Genomic DNA, 22,782 nt, shown 5'->3' on the forward strand with positions numbered 1-22,782 from the left:
GTTATAGTAATCACTGTTTCCTGTTACAGCTATGACAGAAAACATCTTTTATTAAATGTTTGAGTCCTGATGTCTTTATTTCAGCTGCTATGTGAAAGGAAAACCTCTCTTAGTTTAAGAATTTGGTGCAAAATATGGTTGTGACTAGTTAATGCAAACTTGCTAGGTGCAGTGATCACAGTAGAATATGCGTTCTAGATCTTTTGCTAGTGCCGCTTCCCCAATGAGTGATAAACCAGAGGCAGCCTTGGTCTTTTTCCCCACTGGGTTCCTGCAGAGCCCTCCTCGGCTTGCACTCCAGGGAGTGCAGGGATGTACCTCCAGCAGCAGCATTATTTGTGACATATGTGATAGCTCCAGCTCAGCATATTCAATTCACATATTTAGAGGAAGAAGTCCATCATGTTTCTTCTCACCCAGAGATCCCTGGGCAGTAGGCTTGGGCTAGTTTCACAAAAGGGAGGCTTCAGCTGTATCTGTAACAGAACTGACTCAGCTGTGCTGGTGGAAAGTTATGGGATTAAGATGCTGCAAATAACATTGTTTTAAGTTAAAACTTAAGTAGATTTAATAAGTCCCCTGCTCAGAGGTGTTGAATTTACTATAAAGGGTCTTTCAACCAGCTCCCAAGGCTCTGTGTGTCTGTGTGTGGGTAGGTGTGAAGGTTTCCCATGGGGAAGGGTTTGGGTTAAGCTGATCTTCCTCCCTTGATTACTGGGAGTGAGAAGCCCCTACAGGTGTGTCTGCATCCAAGATAATTAGTCAGTTGAGGAGAGAAGCAGTCCCTCAGAGGGCAGGATTTCTGTCTTTCTAGGTAGACATCTAAAAACAGGCTGAATGAGTCATGCCCTAGAGGTGCCTGTCTTCCTCTGTTGACGGTGAAGGGAGCTGGGGGTGACTAGGAAATACAAGTATTTATGCTATAGATGTCTAAAACTGGATGAAATTAATCCTACCTCTTCTATTAAAAAAAAATGAATATATATATTAGATATAAATATATATAAATATGTATATATGCTCCTAATATACAGTTTCCAGTACTGCATTATTTGTCTTCCAGATCAGTGCCACTTAATTGCCACTTTTCAAGAATAACTAGCTCTATCCATGAAGGACCAAAGCTGCTGAGGGGCTCAATGCTGTGATCACTCAGGGTTAGAGACTGGCTCCCAAAGCAGCGCTGGGCCCCACACGAGGTGCCTGTGCTCCCTTCCCATCGCACACTCTGTGAGCCAGAAACCAGCCAGCATTATTCACATGTGGGTGGAAGAAACGAGCATGTCTGTATGAGACAGACAGCCACCGGCAAAACGAGGACAGGATGATTTCAGTGCGTCGTGCCCTGCTCATTACCCAGTGGGGTTTGGGTCTCAGTAGTTCCAGGACCTGAAATAACCAAACCCAGAGCAGAAGAGACTCGATTTTAGCCTGCTGCTTTTTAGTTGAAGCCTGGTTGCTCCCCCGCCTCCCCCCATTATCCCTCCCTAGAGCCCCCTTACATTCTAAATTGAGGGTCAAGGGATCTTCAGCCTGGGACAAATGAGCTTAAATGAAAACAACAAATTACTGCAGAGAGATATGCTAAAATTCCCATTTTGTTTTTGGAAGTTGTTATTTCCATAATTTGCAGCAGCATCCTTAGGGGACAAGAAATCATTTATAAGCATATAAGGTATCTCAAGCATCAGGGCCTGAGGGCACCAGCCACATTTACAGCCCAGCCCACCCTGCCCATGGCCCAGGACCCCATTTCAGCCCGCCAAGGCCATCAGGCCCTGCCCTGCCTGGCCATGGACCCTGCTGATTGGGACCCCGTCCATGTGCCAGCGTCCTGGCCTCGGCCTGTCCCATTCCTCAGGGAGGCGCCCAGGGCTGGGGCTGCTCAGCTCCCTGGTGTGGGGTGGGACAGGTTCAGGCTGCCGGGTGCTGCCTGCCACCATGGGGGTCCCCAGGGAGCCCCAGGCTCTGTGGCACCCTGACAGGGAGGTAAAACAGTGCATATTTACCTGGAAGTCATAAACATGTCAGCAAGTACAAACTTCTAACAATATTTTCTTTATTGGTCATAAAACCCAGTTATCAAAGTCTTTCTCCCTCTACTGCTCTCTGCTGCTGAGATCTTGCTGAAATAATAAAAACCAGTCTTCTGCTTTTATTAGATCCTTCTGCAAGCATAGTGTAAATAGAGAGGCTGATAGGAGAGCCTTAGTTTTCCCGTGGTGATATCTTACTTTTCAGACAAATAAGTACAGAAGCTATCACACACAAGTGGTTCCAGGAAACTGGGCACCAACTGGGAATTTCATGCTGCTGATGAACAAGTAGGTCTTGTGAAATGCTGTCTCAGAGACTTCAGGCCACGGTCAATGTGACCCATGTGTTAAAATCCACTCAGGGAGAAAATAAAGCTGATTATCTGCTGTTTCCTCAGGTCACTGGCTCTTTGCTTGTTTCTCGGGAAGTTTTCTGACACAGCAGTGCAAAGCAGCCCATCCGTAGCTAGTCTGGAGAGAAGATGCAATTAACAGCAAAGCAGAAATTACATCTGTTCCTGGAAATCAGCTTGGCTAGAGACAACAGAAACTTATAGCAGAATAAACCATAAGTGGTTGAAAACACTTGGTGTTGTTTTTTTCCCCCCTAATGTTCAAAATTAATGTCTATGATGCACATGTAATCAGGGTAATGCAGGTGACAGTAAGCAGGTGGCATGGGTGTCATTGCCACAGTCTCTCTCCAGAAATGAGTTGCTGATTATGCTGCCAGTCGCTCCATGGGGTGCAGGACTGAGGAGGGCCCTGACCTCACTGAAGCCCATCGATGCTCCCCCAGAAGCTGTGATGATCACTGCCTACCAACTTCTGCTGTCTTGCAGGGGAGCTCAAGGGGTACTTGTAATTTTGGACAAGGCACATTGGATCCCAATGTATCTGTATGAGTACAGCTAAAGACTGTGGATAAGAATATGTGGGAATATGTTTGGTGTTTCTATTTCCTGAGATTACTACCACATAAGCTAAAAATGGCCAGAAGCCCTGAAACTGCCATTCTAAAATAACCCATTGAAAGTGAACCATACTTACAGCCAGGGTGATGTAATTTCAAACCTGAACGTGGTCCAGGTAGTGCTAGATAGCATTACAGAAAAATGTTTGTCTTGGTTCACCAGGGCCATGCACCAGGAAAAATACCTATGCAAAAATAATGTATCCAAGGACTGCAATGGGAGCAGGGACATCGAACCATGACACACACCCCTCAGGCTGCCAGATTCAACAACCGTGCTTTAGATTTCAGGGGGCAGAAGAGAACTGGCCTTTTATCACTTTTTGGGACTAAGGATTTTTCCTACTTCTTTTTAAGGTTTTCTCTTGATAGTGACAGCACTGGAGACATCTTGTCCTTATCGAAGTTGCAGAATAGAAAAGAATGAAGCCACATAGTCTGTATTTGACTGAAAATGTCTAGATGACCAGTAACCCCTCTTTCTGTGTCCTGCTCCCTGTAATTGTGGCATTGACATGAAATGGGCTATTGAAAAGGTCAAGTCTTCAGTGAGGGTTGGAAGGAAACATCCCTGCAGGTATGACACCTGCTGCCACTGGGAAATGTGTTAGGTGTAACTTTCAAATGCCTTGATTTAGGCCTCACATTTTCAAAGCTAAATTTGACGGTCAGTCCCTGGACTCACGAAAGTTCTGTGACTGCTGGTTACAATGCTTTGTACTACATGTAATGACTTGGTGAGTTCATTTTCAGAGGTTTGAAAGGTAGACCTGAGTCTGGCAAGCAAGTACTTCTCTTCTGAGACCATTTTGAGAGCTACTGTTATTAACAGTGATCACATAAGTAAAAAAAAAAAAAAAAAGATCTAGGAAATAAATAGCACTTTACTGTTGGACTTTAGCGGTGGGCTAATTTTCTGGAATTATTATTACTTTATAAAGCAGTTGTGCTTCAGATTTCATTGCTCATGTAAGTTCAGGATATTTTGCAAGTGGAGCGTTTTTGGTCCCATGTCCCCAGAAGCAGCAGAGCAGGGTCACCATAAGACTGCAGCCATTTCTGTCCCCTGCAGAGCAGCCTGGTTGGGTCTGTGCTACATAAGCAAAATAAGACCATGTCATGGAATTCAGGAAAGGGTAAATTATCATCCTTCCTGGTGAATTATTTAATGTGTTTTTGGTCTGTGCTAGCTGGTCCTCCCCAAAACAGCATTTGGGCCCAATTCAACCACTTACATGGGCCAAGGACTGTTTCCAGTAAGACAACAGATTCTGTGGTGGTGGATTAACTGGCTGGATGTGAACTGACCTATACCCCTTTGTCTCTGGGACTGTGAAATGAGGACTGTCTGGTTTTATTTACTGTTACAGGCACTGGTTATTTGCTCTTTCCCAGGAATTCTAGACTTGATTTACTTCATTCACATGCCTGTATCTGTTTTGAAACTCTCTAGCATGCACTAGGGACAGGCAACAGTCCAAAGGGTCACTGTTCAGGGCCAGAGAAACGTTCCAGTTTTTGAAGTATAAATGAAACTTGAAAGCACTGTTTCAGTCATCAGGTATCTCTAAATGGGGCTGGGAAATTTTAAGAAACTAAGATATTTTTTCAGTATTGGCTGAAACTTCAAGCAATACTCTATATGTTACTTCAAGCTCTCTTAAGTTAAACCTGCACAGTACAATACTTGACAGTATCAGATGATTTATGATGATTATCTCATATCCTTGTTTTAGTTTGCTAGGGAATAACTTCCTAATAAGTACATGTGAAATCCCAGGTTATTTTGTTAGCATCTGTGAATACATTTTTGTTTTGTCTGTGAAATTCTCTGAGAGTTACCATGTCAACATTTGTTGTGCAATGCTTTCATTTACTGTGTAACAGGGTGAGAACAGCAGTGGGTTTTCCTGTAAATGTGAAATTTTTCTTGGCTAACACAATGTTCAGAGGCTTGCCAAGAAAAAGCTGGGCAGTGGCTCCATGCCTTACTGGCTTGATGGGTATGCTTGGGGGTGCGTGCAGGTGTGTGTCTGTACACATGTGCAAAGAAACAAATTTGCTGGAGGGACTGAAAATGCTTTATCACTGGCCAACACCACCACATGCTCCCATCACCAATACAGCCATGGTTGTTGCAGTCCTCGTTTAGGCTGCAACTAGCTTGCATATGTGAGCACGTACAACAGAGAGGCTTCACCAAAGATGTAATCATTCTTGTCCCTGTAGGTACAAACTCAATGTCAGCACTTCGATTTACTTTTTAGCCTTATGATACATGCCCTCTCTTTCTAAAATCAACAAGAATTGTAAATACTGAGACACTTGAGTGGAGCAGCAAAGCAGCACAAGCAGTCAGTCCTTGCTGGAGATAGCTGTGGCTGGCACTCCTGGTCTTGGCTTTGTATTTGGGCCATCTCTTCTCAGCCTTGTTCAGCTGGCTGAAGTCTCAAAGCACTGCCCTGTGCTCAAGTTAATCCATCCTGATCTACCCAGGGCTTATTAGCTCAGCCATTGTATTGCCCTACTGCAGCTACATGGTCCCCAGATCAGGCTATGCTGTGTCTGGACAGCTTAAAGAGCAGGGAGAGTAGATATGAATAGCCTAAGGCCATCTTTGGGACTTACGAGGATTTTGTCGTCTTGGTAAGTCGTATGGGTAAGCTTCCATAAAACCTGGTAGAGGAAACAATGTAGAGAGAAAAAAAAGGAATAGAACTCTAACTATCCTGTAGATAATGCACCCAAATTTTCCCACTGAGCATTACAATACCTCCTCCTCTTGTTTCAGCCAGTGTTCCAAGGATTAGAAGCAGTCTGACTGCATCTTGGTGGGAGCATCATGCAGAAAGACAGTATTTGTGTGCTGGGAACAATGGTATGTACTGAAACAAAGATGGCAATCCTGTTTTCGTGGAGATATCAGCGTGCATGTCCTGGGAGATGATAAAAATAAATTCATTCTCACTCTGAAAATGCCAGCCTCGGCATCTTTTTCTATTTGGAGGGGATTTACAGCAGCCTTTGCTGCTACATATGCCTGGACTAATTGCACAAGTAGAATGCTGTAACCTGCTTTATGCATGTGACAGTACTTACGTAGCTCTCATCATCATAAGATTTGATCACCTGAGTAACAGTTCTCAAAATGCAAGGACATTGCTTGTGCTTGTTGTGTGTTGTCTTTAGGTAAATAAGGCTTGTAATACAAGCAAGTTCAGTTATGATAATCATTCAGGAAGTGGATGCTACTATCACTGTAAGTTTTAGTGTAATTGCTGTCAACAGCAAAATATAAACCCATTAATTTGCTTTACCAGAAGCTAGTGATCTAGTTTGGTTAAACTACCAGGCTGCTCAAAGCACTATTTGCAGCTCTTTGTCACTGCTTCCCTCTTGTTAAATTTTATTTTGTATATTCACATCTAATACAATTCTTAGAGGTCTGAATATAATAAAAATTCATTTAGAGAAGTGCTAAAGTGAGTTGATAGTTTTCTTTTGCCTGCTGTAGGGCAGGACTTTGCCCACTGGCCTCTGACCAAAAGAAATGAAAACAGCCACCTGAGGAACAAGTGCAGGAGAGCAGGACCTGGAGTATGAGCTCCAAGCAGTTAACATGACTCCTGAGTTTGGCAGAAGACCTGGGGTGCCAGCAGCATCATTCTGCTGATTGGAGACAACTCCTCTGTGTTTTGCAGCAGAGGAAGAAAGATATCAATAGCAGTTTCTATTCCTGTGCCTCCTGTCATAAACAGTAATGGCTCTGCTGTTACAGTGGCAGCTCATCACAGTGAGCAATGTGGCAGAGAACACTGTGGTGGAAATGGAGCTGACCTGTAATAGCCATATGAATCTATTGATGCAATGGCTTTAGGTCGTGACAAGAGCAGGGCAGGAGATTATTGATTAAGCTTCTATTGGGGCTGGAGAGAGAACAAACAAAGACATACGCAACAGCTCCCAGGTTGAAAGCAATTGGCAAAATCATATGGTGTAAAGATCTGTCCCTAAAGAAACTGCAAGCATGTGTCATCAGGTTATGAACTGGCAAGTGAGGGAAAGCAGCAAGTTAAGCCCTACAAGAAGAGGGGTGGAAAAGCGGGAGTGCATGTGCAGTTGGTCAAAGCTAAAGACATTAACAAAACAGGAGAGAAAAGGGACTTCTCAGTGCAGGGAATAATATACCTTGTAAATGTTATTCACACCAGGTTTTTAATGTCTTCAAGTTATGTTCTTCTTCAAAACATTTTTGTTTTAGTTAGTGACATTTTGCTTTAGCAGGGCACTAAACTGCTGATCTGTTGTCAGCTGTGAGGTTCCTGGCCAGGGCTGCAGATCAGGGAGTGCTTCGGGAGCCACAGCCTCCCACTCGGTGTGTCTCTCACCCTGAAAGGCAGAGGATACCTCCACGGGGAGAGCTCAAGGAGCCATGAGACGCACAATGGGGATATACAGTCTCCAATGAAAAGATTTGCAAATTGTAGCTCGCATGATTAATGCTACCATTGTAATGTAAATGTTGGTGGACATTTCTTGCTTTCCTTCAGTTAGACACCAGGTGCACATTGGTCCCAAATCTTTTCCATGCAGGCAGGCTCCCATATGGGAGGAAGTTGGAAAGCTTCTCCCATGGCACTGTATAGGAAAACAAGGTCTCTGTCACTGTTCAGGTGCTGAGTTGCTGCTCCTAGATTAGGGAAACATACATCAGAAAATCTTTATTCTTTCTTAAGTTTCCGCTAGCTACTTGTCTGTTCTGCTTGGAAATACTCCATGTCTTATGCTTAACCTGGGGCCACTAGTGCTCTGTGCCATTCCTGCTGTATCCTTCCCACCTTTGCTTCCAGGCTGTCTCCTTCCACCTTTTCCAGCTTGCTGATTTTCAGAAAGCGAGCCTGTGTGCAGGGCCATTTGAGCAGGAGCCTACCAACCTGTGTTGTCCTTTCAATAGTATTTGAATCTGTTGACTACCTTTTAACAACACATAACTGAGTGTTAGACATCCCAAAGGGATTCTTTAGTATCTTCCATGAAAACCGGCAGCGGGGTAGAGGAAGATCTCTTCTGTGTCTTCCCCGAAGGAAAGGACACAGTGCATACTCATTCTTCCTAATCAAAGACTCAGGGGGTGGTGGTGGGGCGGTGGTGGGGGGTGCGGGGCGGGTGTGGGAAGGAGAACAAAAAATACTAGACAACCAGGTCTTGATAGTTCTGCTGCCCAGAGGACTACTTTTTTGCCAGGAAGGAACCAAGGCTCAGTTTCACTCCACATGATGGGACTGTTTACCACATAGTGTAAACTAGGAGGAATTCTTTTCAGTGTTACTGTTTTATAAAGGTCCCTCCACTCTGTCCTTGTACCCGCTGCTCTGCCTCAGGCAAGCCTTTTTACTGCACAATTTGTGGTGGTATCTTCCAAGTCACTGGCGTCAAATGATCCCATGAGTCTGGCTCATCAGTATAGATAACAAGCTTACCTTACCTCAGTCTGAGTTACATTTAATCTGCCACAGCATTGCCCAGTTTCCCAGTTGGTTTCTGTCTTTCAACAGCTTCTTAGAGAGTAATGTTTTTTTAGCTGAATGTAATTTGCAAAAATTTATCACCTTGCTGTGAGGTTTCTCCTTCATTCTTTCTCCTTCTCTCTTCAAGCAATATATGAAACTGTTGGTGCCTCTATGCATCCCTGGGAGGATCTGATCTTATTGATAATAGGAGCAAATATTTAGGATATTGCATGAACAGTAATATGCTCCCTCTTGGGACATGTATGCATTGCAGGTCTCTTTGCATCTGGCATCAGAGACTGCAAAATGTGAAAGCAAGGCAGAGTAATGCTTTCGGTAGCTTAAAAGACCCCAGTTCCCATAAAAGGCTGTTGTCTGCTATGGAAATGTTCTGTAGTTCTCTATTTCTGCTCTTCACAGTTCAGCTGCCCAAAGTGCAGGTCATCTAATATAAAATTCCCCCAGGTATCCCGACACATGGTGATGGGCCAAATGCTCCCAAAAGCAACACATGGTCATTTAGTTCAGGAAAAACAAAGGAGTTTACCACTCTTCCAGGTAATTTTTCTAATTATGGAACCATGATCCCCTCTTTGTTCTTCTCGTCTGATACTAATTCATCTGACTTTGTTCCCTCACCAAGAAAAAGTGTCTTACAGTTCCTTTTTAGTTTAACAATGGTAAGGTGAAGAAGTGGACCACAGTGACTAGGGATACTTCTGTACTGAAAGGACCAAAGTGTGGCCAGCAGATGTGCATATCATAGGAATGAATGAACAAATGATCGGACACATTGTCATCCCAGTCACTGGTCCTACATGAGCCTGGATTTCCTTCATTAAATAGTCATATTGCTTTGAAGAAAACTTCTACCTACTCACTTCCTTCTTATTCCCTCCCAAGCAGCATTAGACAGTCAGCTGATTGTTTATAAAAGAAAGAAAAAAAGGTATCATGCCTGTTCTGAAATACTGTAAGATGACCTCAGATTTTCAGGAGGGATGATGGAACTGACATGCTTTCTGACCTGGCCAAGCACAAGACTGAAAACAGCATGCAGAAGAAGTGAGGCAGGGAAAGGACTGTGGTGTCACAGCACAAAGGGGAGCAGACCTTTGCCAGACACCTGCAGGCAAGAGTCTATGAGGTGTCCACAGGGAAGGAGCTGGCTGGGCTGAGAAGTAGGAGGGGAAAAGATGGAGTGGGTAATTATAAAGGAAAAGGAGAGAAAAAGGATCCCTGTGAAGATTTAGATGAGTCAGATAAACAGTGAGATGTCAGGGACTGGATGAAGCATTTGAAATGCAGCCTTCATTAATACTTTGTCTGTCTTATCTCAGACTAATTTACTTTATGGACATGGAGTTCTGTTCCCCCTGATGTATCGAGATGATTATCAGGCAATCTTGCTGTTTTTTTAAACTGTTTCTTAAGCAGGAATTCTCAACATTTCATGAGGTCCTGTGCTGGTTTTCTGCGTTTCACTGTGTTTGAAGACATGAATCACCAAGTCACTATTGTTCCTGTGCTATCTATCAAGAAATTTCCAGGCAATTTTCTCTTGCCTCCAGCATCTATGGAAGCTATTGTTACCCAGTGGGCTCATGGTACAATCACATGTTGTGCCAGCTGCCCCAAGAAAAAGCCTAGAAATTGTGGACAAGAGAGTAGGGAGTAACCAAGGGGCAAACATCTGTCTGCTCGCCAAACGTGCTACTCCTGAGCAAATTACATAGACCCAATAGCAGATTAAACTAATTTGGCTTTTATTCTACTTGTTTTCATCTATAAGCTATTACAAGAATTTGCTATTTGTTCAAAAAACAAAAAACCTGCCATAAAGTTCCAGACAGCATAAAGGTCGGGAAGCCCTTCTGGTTAGTGGGGTGGCAACCTTCCCCTCCACACAGCTGTCACCAGGAGAGGGAGTCTCCAAGGGAAAGCAAGCTGCTCCTGTTCTGGCTTAATGCTTTTTGTCAGCACAACGGTAAGCAAAGCTTTTCCAGCTGAGGGTAGTGTTTATGTGAGGAATCTACAGGTATAAACATGACAACCAAGAGAGATGTTTTATCTGGTAGGTATTTATTGATAATAAGAAATAAAATCTGTCACTTAAAAAGCATACAGGCTTCCTGCTGATAGTACTGCACTTGCTATCCTTGTTTGCACCTGAGAATAGTCAAAAGGTATCTGACTTCCAGGACAGGTACCTGAATGGACTTGCAAGGTACACCATAGGTAAGCAAAGATGTCACTGTCTAACTACACTAGACAGCATGCATAACTGCATAAGGAAAGAGTAACAGACTTCTTTTACTCAGGAACAGTCTTAGGAGATTGTCCAAAGGTCACTCCAGAGGGACTGCATGCCGAGTGTCTCCATTTCTGTGAAGATACACTTTCCATAATAACTGTCTTTGAGAAAGTTTTGCTGTGGTGGAAGGCCTCTACATGCAACGGTCTGTAAGCAAACTGGTCTTGGCACAACCATAAATGCATGCGACATGCAACTGAGTTAGCTGCCCTTGCAAATGTAGCTCATGATGATAATTACAACAATGTAAAATGATGATTTTTCATGAAGTGGTTCTGTGTATGAGAAGCTGCAAGCATAGGCATCTTCTCATTAAGCTGGCTTTACTATTAATGCACATTGTTTTGACCTGTAAAAGCTTTAGGCTCTATGAGAGGTTCAATGCTGTGCATACTGTTTGCTCAACTGAATAAGGCACAGCAGGGAGAAGCTACTTTATTAAAAGAGAAGAATCATACTTCTTACTCTGTAAAGCTTGTTCTTTTTTTTTTTTTTTTCAATCTAAGTCTGCTCAGTCCATGCATATGTTTGTGTGGCTTTAAGAAAAATGTATTTACAATGTCAGACATTGTAATCCATTATTATAAATGCTAGTTCAGCAACTGCAGTATTGCACTTCGGCAATATTTTTTAATTCTGAAGGAAATGTGAGGTAAACTTGCTAGTGCTAAGTGTGGGGCATAAGCAAGAGCCCTGTCATGAGCAGTAGTGGTGAGTGCAGCTCCCTAATGAAGCACCTCAGGCCCTGATTCAAAGCTGACCAGAGCTGATGCACAGTCTCATCAGCTGTGGCGGGCTTCACAGCAGAGCTTACATTTGGTAAAGCAACGTTCAAAGTACGTCCTGCCTAAGAGCTGACACATTTTGACATATCCCATGGCAATAAGCAAAACGAACCGTAACATATCTTATTTGCTCTGTACATCGCAGGGCCTTATGCTGACAAGGGCGACAGTCTCCCCCTGGCATCTGAGCCGCCCAACCTCACACTCGGTCATGGTCCGACGGGAAGCAGAGCCACTCACTTCAGCACAGATCTGGATGCCTCCTTCCTCACACAGCCCATCTTCATCACAAACACAGCTGTTGGATTGCGCTAAGCGAAATCACAGAGAAAACACTCAGGATGGTATCCAACTGAATAAAAAACAGACTAAAATATTTCCAGCAAAACTGCAGGGTTGACAGCAATTTGCTGGAGGTGCTCAACAGAAGAAAGACAAGGACCTGTTGGAGTGGGTCCAAAGGAGGGCCAAAAAATGGTCAGAGGGATGGATGGAACACTTCTCCTATGAGGACAGGCTGAGAGAGCTGGGGTTGTTCAGCATGAAGAGAAGACTCTGGGGAGACATTATAGCCGCCTTTGAACAGTTCAAGGGAGCTTATAATAAGAAAGATGGGGACAGAATTTTTAGCAGGGCCTGTAGAGATAGGACAAGGGGTAATGTTTTTAAACTAAAAGAAGGTGGGTTCAGATGAGATACAAGGAGGAAATTTTTTATGATCAGAGTGGTGAAACACTGGAACATGTTGCCCAGAGAGGTGGTAGATGCCCCATCCCTGGAAGCCTTGAAGGTCAGGTTGAACAGGGCTCTAAGCAACTTGATCTGGTTGAAGATGTCTACACTTCCTGGGCTAGATGACTTTACAGGTTCCTTCCAACCCTAAACATTCTATGATTCTTTTCCTAACCAGAGTAACATTAGCTGATACTCAGGTTCAGTGATAAAACTAGAAGTGGAGACAAGTGGTGCACTGCTGGGGCTTCCTCTGCTCAGAGAGGCTGGTAGCGCTTGTGGGAAACACTTGCTCAAGATGCCTGAGGTATGTCAGGTATTTCTGATGTTACTGCTTGAACCAGTTCACGTATCTACTGCTCCAGAGTCCAAACAACATGTAAGATGAGAGATCTGTCTTTGGATCAGTAACAAACTGATCATACAGACACCTGAAACTGTTATCTTCATTTACATACTGGCAGTTTCACTAAAATCAAAGAATCTTCTCCTACAAACAAATGTGCATAGTTCTATCAGTTATGACAGCTAAACAATCATATAGGAAGGTCTCATCTGAGATTTACTTTTCATAACTCTGTCTTTGTTTTGGTGTTGTATGTTTTGTTAGGGTTTGGGGTTTTTTGCCTGTGTTTGTCTCTCCTGAAGCTCCAGCCAGTTTTGATTATGTCTTTTTATTATTTTGGCTATTCAACCCTGTTAGACAAAAGAGATGAACCCTTATCAAGTAATCTTTTTTATTTTCAAAATATGACAATAACTGTGCCTCTAGCTGGAGCACTTCTAGAAACCTAATTTACTCCTTTATCTTCCCATTTCTGGCAACCCTCCATTAAAGGCAGTGTAGTGTAGGACACTCAGGGAAATTACATTAGGGAATTTGAAAACTTCCACTGCAGACAGATTGCAAAAAGCTGGGACTATTTCCTCTGAGGGAAGAGACATTCATCTTTGATCGTAATATGAGAAACAGGATAGGCAATGAAGTACAAATAAAAGTAAATGGCTTTCCTAGCTAGTATAGAATAAGACATTGAATTCCTTGACATAAAATACTGCTGGGGATACTGCTCGGCAAATTTTAGGAAAGGATTTGCTGTTCCTGTGGGCAGTAAGGACTCCCAGAACTACTGTGTTGAGGAATTTAAAACAGCTGGATACAGTAAAAAAAGATAGGGCAAGGGTTTCACCCAAAACTTCCCAGGGACCAACAGGTGAATTCATTTAGCAGGGACTAGGAATAAACTTCTCCTGCAGATAGTGCATTTTGTTACTGTGTCCTGCAGGGTTTTCTTTTCCATGGTCGGAGCTTCCTGCCATGTTTGGACACCAAACACTGGGCTGATGGTTTGAACTCGCTTAGCAGTACCTGGTGCTTCTGGGAGGGTCTGGAGATACCATACCAGGACAGACCTATAGCTAATGCATAACAGGGGATATAGACCTAATTTTAAAAACATTATTTCATTCATAAATAACAATAAAATTTGTAAACAATTTTGCTTACAATTGTGAAGAATCTCTTACCATCACATTTTTCCCATGAACGGCATGATCCACACGGTATTTCAGCTGCCTGAGGTATTTTGCAGTTTTCTGCGTTAGTAACAGAATATTTTCTGCCCATGCACTCCAAGGCATGCATCTTGCAAATAGTTAAAGGTGTGTTTCTCTTGGTTCTTTGATCTGTAGCACAGGTGTCCAGGGAAGGACTGAAAACAAAAGCAGAGACTGGGCTATTTAAATGTGCTTTTTCTTGGTACCCCTTAAGAATTGCTAAGGATGTGAAAAACATTCAGGGTCCAGTTCCAATTTCCCTGTTCATTGAAGTACATCCTAGGATTGAGGCAAGGGAACTTGAGACATAGACATGTGAATAATTCAGCCCTTTCTTTTCCACATGGTGCTGCACCTCAGCAATGCCAGGATCTGTCCCCTCTGAAGGACACGGATATTACTGGGCATTTGCCATTAACCTCAGTAGCAGTGAGGCTGAGACTTTAGTTAAAAAAGGTTCGGACCTCGATCTAATATATCGCACATGTATGCATATTAAGTACATACATAGAAACATATCATACACATATGGTATGTACACACATGCATGTTCATTACAATGTTTCATAAGTATTTCATAATTAAAAGACATTAGATTATGCTTAAAGACTTTTTCTCTGCTGTCCTTGAAAACCTTAACTTTTACTAAACAAAATGTTATGATCCAACATCAGAGACCAAAGATATTTCTGGAAATACACATAATGTCCACAGAAAATTAATGAAAAATCTGCTCTATTTATGCAGGGAATTTGTTTGTATATTTCTTGAAATTCAGATATTGTTCTAACACTCACAAAAATTAGCTTGTAAAAGTGGTAATAGCAATTCTTGGACAACCTTAAACAGCATTAGCTTTGGGGACAGTTCCAAGAAGTTGCTATAATTTGTGTTTCATGCTGTAAGAACCCTTCCATTATTTCTGGATTTTAATCTCAAACCCCAAACTTGTCCACTTATTCTCAGTGCAATAAGTGGCATCTGTGTGGAGTGAACAATAAAAGTGCCTGTCTAGAACAGGGCATGCCTGTGCTTTCCCAGATGCACTTTACAGCCAGAGGTAAGGTGCCACACAGGGTATGAGAGAGCAGAGATGTGTTCTCAGGGGATGAGGACCTTTGAAATGGGGCACCAAAGGATTATTCTCAGTACAGCTCCTCCTTCGGAGCTCACAAACACTCCCACCGAAACTTTTAGTGTCTAATGGGTCAGTTCTGAGGGTCAATCTCAGCTACACAGGTGTTTGGTGGGGAGGAGAGGCTGATGAGGAACAGGCAAATGGCCCTAATGATCTTCATGGGACTGTCTGAAGGGATGGGTAACAGTCCTTGTGAAACTGGCTAGTGAGAGTAGGCAAGAGGAATTTGGAAGAGGGAAGGTCTAGTAAGAAGGTCCTGACTCAAACCTTGCTCACTTGCTGGCCAAGTGTTAAGACTTATTTTTTTTTTCCTGGGAATTAGGAAGTGGTTTTTAATCTATATGATGAAAAGTGCCTGCTCTAAGCTTTGGGAATGGTTCTTTGTGAGATGGTTTTGAAGCCTCTTAAAAGAGCTAGCTTTACAGAAATTTTAAACTACCTGTAACATAGTGCACCTTGAAGATATTTAAAAAATGGCACAGAGTTCATCAGCTGAGCCTGAAAACTTGGCTGCATCTACCTGCAACTGAATATGTCCTGAAGATTATTAACTTCATTACACCTCCTACTGAAGTTAGTATCAACAACTGCAATGGCTCCCTTAACTGCTATGCTCAGTCAAAATACCAGCCATTAAAACTCTAGTAAAGTTTCTTGCCTGAACTTTCCTTAAGGCTCCTTTGTTAACATAAAGAATAAGGTTAACCTTATTCTGAGGCACACTAAGAGGACAGCCCAAGGGATGCATCCCCAAGCAGCTGACAAAGGAACCCGGTGCCTTTGTCTGCATCATGTTGTTTGCTCATCTGGCTGCACAGCCTATGAGTTAGTGGTGCACAGAATTATAACGTGAAGTTATCTTTACAGACAGAGGGATAAGAAAAACTTTATCTTTAAATACCACCTTAAATTCGGAAGAACAAAGTGTGATTCAGGGAAAGCATCTAATCTTTAATTAAGTTGTTTATTATGTCTAAAATTGTTCAGAGGCCTTCTTTATTTGCCTGAGTGATAAATCTTAATATGTAAGTCTTAAGGTCAAAATCTTGTACACAAGGCAGCTTAATTTAGCTGAAAAGATTAAGGCCAAACACAACTGCACTAATCTGCCTGCTCTGCACCACTTTAGCAACACCCAAAAGAAGGGAGAAGGCTGACTGAACCAGCTGCCGGAGGCTGAACCGAGGGGTTCACGCTCCACGTTGCCAATCTCTCACTACAGTATAATTGTCTTGAGAGTGTCTCACATACTCGCTTCAGCTGGGTCAGCTGGGAGAAAGCCAGTGGACATCAACATGTTCAGATGCATAAGAAAAAGGATGAAGAATCTGTACTCAGAAATTAATAATTTGCACTCATTGCTGAGAAGGGATATTACAAGGCTGGGAGCACCATAGCAGTGCAATAGAAATTATTAGAGGCAAAGAAGAATCTTTGTGTAAAGTGAATGTGAGAAATTCAATACCTTTTACCTAAAAAAGAAGGCTTGGATAAGAACAAGCTTTTACTAAGGCAGATATTGTAAGAAATTAAAGAGCATATGCAAGGCAGGAAATACCTTCTCTCCCTTTCACCTACAATGAGAGGCAGGCAGCTTTCAATGAAACTAAAAAGTGAAAAATTCAGCATCCTGGTAATTATTTTAGCTTCTTAAAATTATATTCAAGACCAGAAGTTATAATCTAACACATGCCAAGAACTCTTAGGAGAGACATAGATGCTGTGCAAATAACTTCTGAGGAAAAAAGAGAGAGTCATATTTTAAAATTATCAACTCTCATGTTTCACTGTGGAGATAGTCTTCAGCTGCTGGAGGCTGAGGTTTCATCCGTATTAATGCACTGTGCTCTGACCCCTTCCTTACACCAGAGTCAATTCACACAGAACAGCTGGTGTCCATACTGTTAAACTTTCTTTGTGGAGGGCATCAGATGGAAATGGTCCCTGACCCTAGTAACTCCCGCCCTGTGCCTGGGAATTATCCAGGAGTTGGCCCTTGCTGAAGCTCTGTGAGGAGCTGCTTTAGCAATTTAGCAGCTCTAATGCCCAGGATCATTCCCTTGCTCTAACTGATGAGGATAGATGTAGCCTAAGGCACCATGTCATGAGGGACAAATTACCCCTCACCAGCCTGTTACAGGGTTCTTGTGCTGTCCCAGGAAGCCTCAGTTGTTAGTCTCTTGGAAACCGAAAAGATGTAGGATGGGTCTGAAACCACGGTGTTCCTGAATTCCCGTGTGAACTCTTGTTCCCAGCTGTCTTCTGCGCAAAGGCTGCTGCTGAAAGTCACTGCCACAGCAAAGCAAGCCAAGTTACTTCTGCTCTTTGAGGAAGGACCAAGATCTGCTTACGTGCCTTACTCCTACAGCCTTCACAGGCTGGCAGATTAGTCTGCTTTGACAGCTGATGATTTATCCTTCTATTATTAGATGTGTTATTTCAAGACAGAGTGAAAAGATGGCATCAGGTAATAGAAATGACTGTTATCTATCTTCTGCCATTTTGAACATAATTATAAAAAATAGAAACATGCAAGTAGTAGATTAATTATAACTGAAGCCTGGATGCATAACTGAATGTAATTCATTTAACTTCCAAGGTTATTGTGACTCTGCCCAAGGCCTTCCCTAGCACTGTGGACTCCCCTCATCTTCCACTGTAACTACCTTAACACACCCATGAACCAAAGGAGGGGTTGTTGCCTCACTTTAATGAGTATCAAAACAAAAAGAGTAGGACCAGGTTATTTAGAATATTTAGGTGTTTAAGGATAGGAACAGAGCCTTAGCACAGCTGTTACAAACCTGGCACGTACCTTTGCATGCAAGGCAATGGCCTCAGACTGTAGGGAAGTGCCTAGTGGATCTACAAACCTGAACTAAGCTCACCAACTTTAATTTTGAGATGCTCAAAGTATAATAATTTTAGATGAGAACTAGAGTCACTGTGCAGTGCACTCTTGAGCTATGTGGCTGATGGAAAGTACACAGCCTCAGCTGAGAAATTCTGTTACCTTGAAATCACTGGAGATGACTTAAAAATTTCTTCTTCCTACTACACAAGGATAAGACCAATTTAGTCTGTTATCCTGGACTCTCCAAACTGCTCAGCTCCTGCTGTGACATAAACCTGGCCAGATTTCATATCCAGAGCTCACACCTGCTGTTATGACTTTATAGGAGATTTCATCCTGTCTATGCAAACCAGCCCAGATGTTGGAGTGCTGAGCTCTTTCGCACATCTGGCCATCAGCACCAGGTGGTCTCAAGCATTTTCTTGTTACTCCCCTGTTTTGCGTCTGTTACCTCTATGTTTAGAAAAGAACTGAGAGAGTTACTTGTTTCCTTATATTTCTCCTGCATTGCTTATTGCAGAATATAGGCTTAGATCAAACAGGAAACAATAAACTCTGGTCTACAAGTTATGAGCTCAGGAAAGGTGACACGACTGCTCTGTGCAAACTGCTGTGTAAATGGGAGATTAGATTATTGTGGCTTTCATAACTCTCCAGTCTCTCATCAGGAGAAAGAAATCAGCTTTATTTTGCTAGCTTACTGCTTTGATGGTTTATGTCCCAAGGGCCTCTGTTCTAACTTTTCCTCAATCTTCTAAATCTTCAAAATATCATTGTATCTTTTTCCATCTATTTCACAGATCAAGTGGAGCTGAAATTATGCCTTCACCTTCTGTCATCCAACCAAATTCCATCACTGCCAAAACCCACTGACAGCTCTGACAAGGCAGGTAAGTGATGAACAGGACACAGATTGAACTGTAAAGCAAACAAATTACAATGCCTCCTTCTCATATGAGTAAGGCCTTCTCATCTGTCATAGACTGAAGACTTAAGAAATTTAATTGGTCTTGAATAAAGTGAGAAAGTCATTGCCAAATTCAGCCTGAACTTACCCACACTCATAGGGCATTTTGCACACACATTGTGACTGATGTACTTTCTCCCATGGCTGACATTTAGGCTCTGTCACTTCTGGTTTCACACTGGGCACTGAAGTAGAAGAAAACAGATAGTGCTATTAAGGGTCAGAAAAACAAGGGCTGTTAAAGGTCTACTCTGAAATTATCTTATTAGTTGAGCTTAAAAGGCACTGAATTATACAACCATGACATAAAATCACATCCTGCATGCTCATTAAAAGTATCTACTGCGTGAAAGTAATCAACATTATTAAGAAGATACTATACACTTTGCAAAGTTACTGTTCAGTAATTTATTCACGGGTCGTGAGTCAGATGGAAGGAGACAGATACTATGCTCAAGCTTAAACATTCATCTAATTTCTGCAGCAGCTGTTTGTTTCTGCTAAACTGAGCAGTGCTGAATCATAGTTGGCAACAGCTTTATCATTAGGTTTCAGAGTTACTGGCTTCACTATTGTCACTAGAAAAGCTAAGGCTTCGAAGTCCTATGTGAAAGTGTGAACTTGAATATCTTTATACACTGATGGTGATGACTACTACAAGTTCTATCATTAGTCCTCAGCCTGCACTAACTTTAAAAACAAAACCAATAGTGATTATTGAGGAGTTTTCGTCATTGCACATGTACTATTCTTTGAGTGCTGAGTTGTATTCCAAGCTTGAAAATGAAATCAGCCTTTGCTAAACGTTCCTCTGGAGATGTCTATAGCAAGTAATAGCAAGAAAGTTTTATCCTGATTTGTGTTTTAGATTATATGTCTGTAGTTTTCTATGTTAACGTGAAACTTTACTACCCCTGAATATTGTTGCCTTTTTAAAAAAGAAAAATTCAACAAATCTCCCTTATGGATTAAGACTTTTTAAGCCAAATAGGCAGAAATAGCCAGAGAAGAAAAAATTAAAGTGTTGCCATGCATTGCAATACAGACAGCAGACATAACCATGTCTGCTTGAAGAGCGGAAGTTTCCAACAAAGATCACTGCCTTGTCTCCATCCCTGGGGCTGTTGGCTGTATAGCTGACTGTTACCAACGCTATTGCTAAATACTCTCACCTAAATGTATGTGTGCTGCATTGTCTGCATATATATTTTTTTTCTTATTTTTTAGCTGTTTTATCTCATTGTCCTTGTTTTCTTAACTGTTGTTGTGTTATTCTAATCTAATTGTTGTGTCCCTCCCCCCCCCCTTTTTTTTTTAACTTTTGTACTAATATAATGTTCCCTTACAGCCAGGCACAAGCTGTTTCTAAGGATAGAAGCATTTGAAACTGGTTTTAGTTATTACCATAATTTGAATACATGATGTAAGAAAAAAAATTTATTAAAATCAGTCACTACAGCTAAGTCTAAGGAGTAATTGGCAACAGTACTTCAGCACTTTAGCAGCAGTGGGCCATTCATTGTACAGCTATGTTATTCCTTCTGAAATCCTTACGCTCCCTGTGTATGTGGATATGACACAGCAGCAGACAAGTTACACTGGGAATCTCATAGGACCATCACCTTTTGAGGTCTAAGCCTGACCGCCACCTGCCTCTTCCCTCAGGTGAAGCTACCTCAGGCAGCAACCGGCTGATAAGGAGAGGACAGATATGAAATGCAGGAAGCATGCCTAGCCTTCTACCACAGTGGCTGTTGTCCCCAAGCAATGGCCTCCCCAGGGATACGAGAACATCTGGGACCTTGGGTGAAGATGCAACTGGCCTGAAGCAGAAAGCTGCTTGGATGCCTGTATGTCACTGATCAGCATCTTAGAGGTGCTCAAAAGAAAGCCTCACCTGCCTTCCACAGCAGGAAAAGATGACTCAGATAGAGCTGCTTTATGCTATCGCCCATTTCCCTCTCTGCCAGTGCCCGCCAGTATCAACCCAGAGCTTAAACAGAGTTATCATGAAATTAAAGCAGTGTTTTCCCGTTACTTCCAGTTCCTGGAGATTTACTTTGTCTCAGCTGTGTAACTGTCAGATGAGCAAAAGGAGTCATGCAGCCCTGTCCTCTCCTGTGAGAGGCTGTGGTGCACTGAACAACTTCCAGATAGGAAAGCCGTATCTCTGAGGTGCAGGTCACATGGCGGTGGTGCTACACATGTGCGTAAAGTGAAGCATATTGGCATGGCAGAATAGGCAGCATACATCCCAGGCAATCTTTTAAAATATTGTTAGTGACAATACTTGGTAGCAATAGGGGAGCGGGAAGCAAAACCCTATAAGGAAACTTCACAAGAAATGTCTTAAGGCATCTTGTTGCAACAGCCCATTAAAGAACAAACAAACAAACAAACAAAAAACCCCAAAACCCAAACAAACAAACAAACAAAAAAACAAACAAAAAAACCAAAAAACCAAACATGCTCACATTTTCTGTGCTTCCTGCTGGTGATTTAAGTATGGCTTCTGTATCACTAGATCAGCTATAGCTCTGTCTGTATCTTGTCTACGTAAACCATAATCTGTCCAGGAACAAAACCCCTGCATTGCACTTGGGAGACTGCAGAGGCTTACCTGGTCTCTTGCACTGGATAGTCTTCATGTCAGGAGACCACTTGAGACTGGGCTCGCACAAAACAGAGTGTGCCCCTTCTAAGTGCATGCCATGCGGACAAGACAGAGCTATTCTCTCACCGATCTCATACACAGGTTTCCATGGCTCTCCTTGCAACCCCCCCTCCAGGATGGGCAGGAGACAAGCGGTTTCTAAGAGTTGAAGCATTTGAGATAGCCACAGTGAATCGATGTATTGCAGAAAGCAGTCACATATTCTACCTTCTCCTAAATTACTTAACAAATTGAATGGTAAGATTAGCTGATCTTCCTGTAGAAACATATCAGTCATGTTAGCACAAGATAGTAATTCATCACACCAGCCAGAGGTGCAATACCAAGGACAGAGTGACAGTATCTTCTCCTACCACCTGCAGGTCCAGACCTAGCTTGAAGAGGGCTCCTCTGTTCTTAGGACTCAAAGTTGACTCACAAATAAAACGTGCAAGGAAAAAAAGAAACCCTAATGTTTACTGACCAGGTTAGAGGAAAAGACTGAAGTGGGGGAGATCATCCAAGATTTGTAAAGTGATACTTGGAGTTGTGTTCCTGTGACAATGTGCTTATTTGAGAACTTTGCGGTTGCCCAGTGCTGCCCACTGGACCTTTTCCTCAGTTGGCTTTGATCACAAACTCATTCCAGTGGTTCTTGGATATAGCCAACAGGACCAAATTAAGCAACATTGTTTCTGCAGGAAGTAACTCCTGGACTGGAATTTAATCTCCCTCACTTCCAGCCTTCCTTAGAAACAGACTTTATAGGTATGTTTCTATTTCAGTATTACAATATCTGGATTCAAAATAAAAGTCAATTTAGACATGATTATGTATAGGTAACGGGGAAATGCAGGTGCGTATTTTCCTCCTGTTGTTGGAAAGCAGACGTTCAGAGATGTTTCACTGGAATTCAGGAATGGAGTTGTCTTTCAAAACAAGAATCACTGAGACATACCCTGGCAGTATCTGTCTCCAGCTTGCCACTGTAAATCACTGCCACACTTAGCAACAGGATCACCAACAAGAGAATATCCATGTCTGCAAGCATAAACGATGCTTTTCCCAACAGGGTATGAGTTTTCAGCATTCTGAAAGCAAAGGAGCAGATGACATTTTGGATATACAATCTAAGAACCACTAGCAGCATGGAACTCCCTTTGATTCAGGGGTACAGTAGCTGAGGACAGTGAGAAATATTAATGCCACCCTAAAATGCACTGATGAGAGTGTCTGCAATACTGGGTGAATTCTGGTAATCAA

General features: G+C 42.4%; 1 protein-coding gene and 2 long non-coding RNA genes across 3 annotated transcripts in view; 1 reads left to right on the forward strand and 2 right to left on the reverse strand.

Annotated features, from left to right (window-relative positions):
- On the reverse strand, window positions 1-5,920 carry LOC130142436 (uncharacterized). Its single transcript, XR_008819400.1, has 3 exons — window positions 5,783-5,920; window positions 5,638-5,685; window positions 1-2,507 (listed from the first exon to the last, which is right to left on the reverse strand). It is a non-coding gene; the product is annotated as an uncharacterized LOC130142436 (long non-coding RNA).
- Window positions 2,601-21,474, forward strand: LOC130142435 (uncharacterized). Its single transcript, XR_008819399.1, has 4 exons — window positions 2,601-5,655; window positions 5,801-5,887; window positions 18,700-18,789; window positions 20,532-21,474. It is a non-coding gene; the product is annotated as an uncharacterized LOC130142435 (long non-coding RNA).
- C7 (complement C7) overlaps window positions 10,581-22,782 on the reverse strand; it is a 24,006-nt gene continuing 11,804 nt past the window's right edge. The window contains exons 14-18 of the mRNA XM_056324359.1: window positions 22,478-22,610; window positions 21,487-21,678; window positions 18,955-19,051; window positions 13,878-14,062; window positions 10,581-11,929 (exon numbers count right to left, since the gene is read on the reverse strand). Of these exons, the coding sequence (XP_056180334.1) occupies window positions 11,742-11,929; window positions 13,878-14,062; window positions 18,955-19,051; window positions 21,487-21,678; window positions 22,478-22,610 (795 nt within the window). The 3' untranslated portion in view covers window positions 10,581-11,741. The remainder of the gene's footprint in view (window positions 11,930-13,877; window positions 14,063-18,954; window positions 19,052-21,486; window positions 21,679-22,477; window positions 22,611-22,782) is intronic.

Source organism: Falco biarmicus, chromosome Z (genome assembly GCF_023638135.1).
Source record: "Falco biarmicus isolate bFalBia1 chromosome Z, bFalBia1.pri, whole genome shotgun sequence".
Classification (NCBI taxonomy): Eukaryota; Metazoa; Chordata; class Aves; order Falconiformes; family Falconidae; genus Falco; species Falco biarmicus.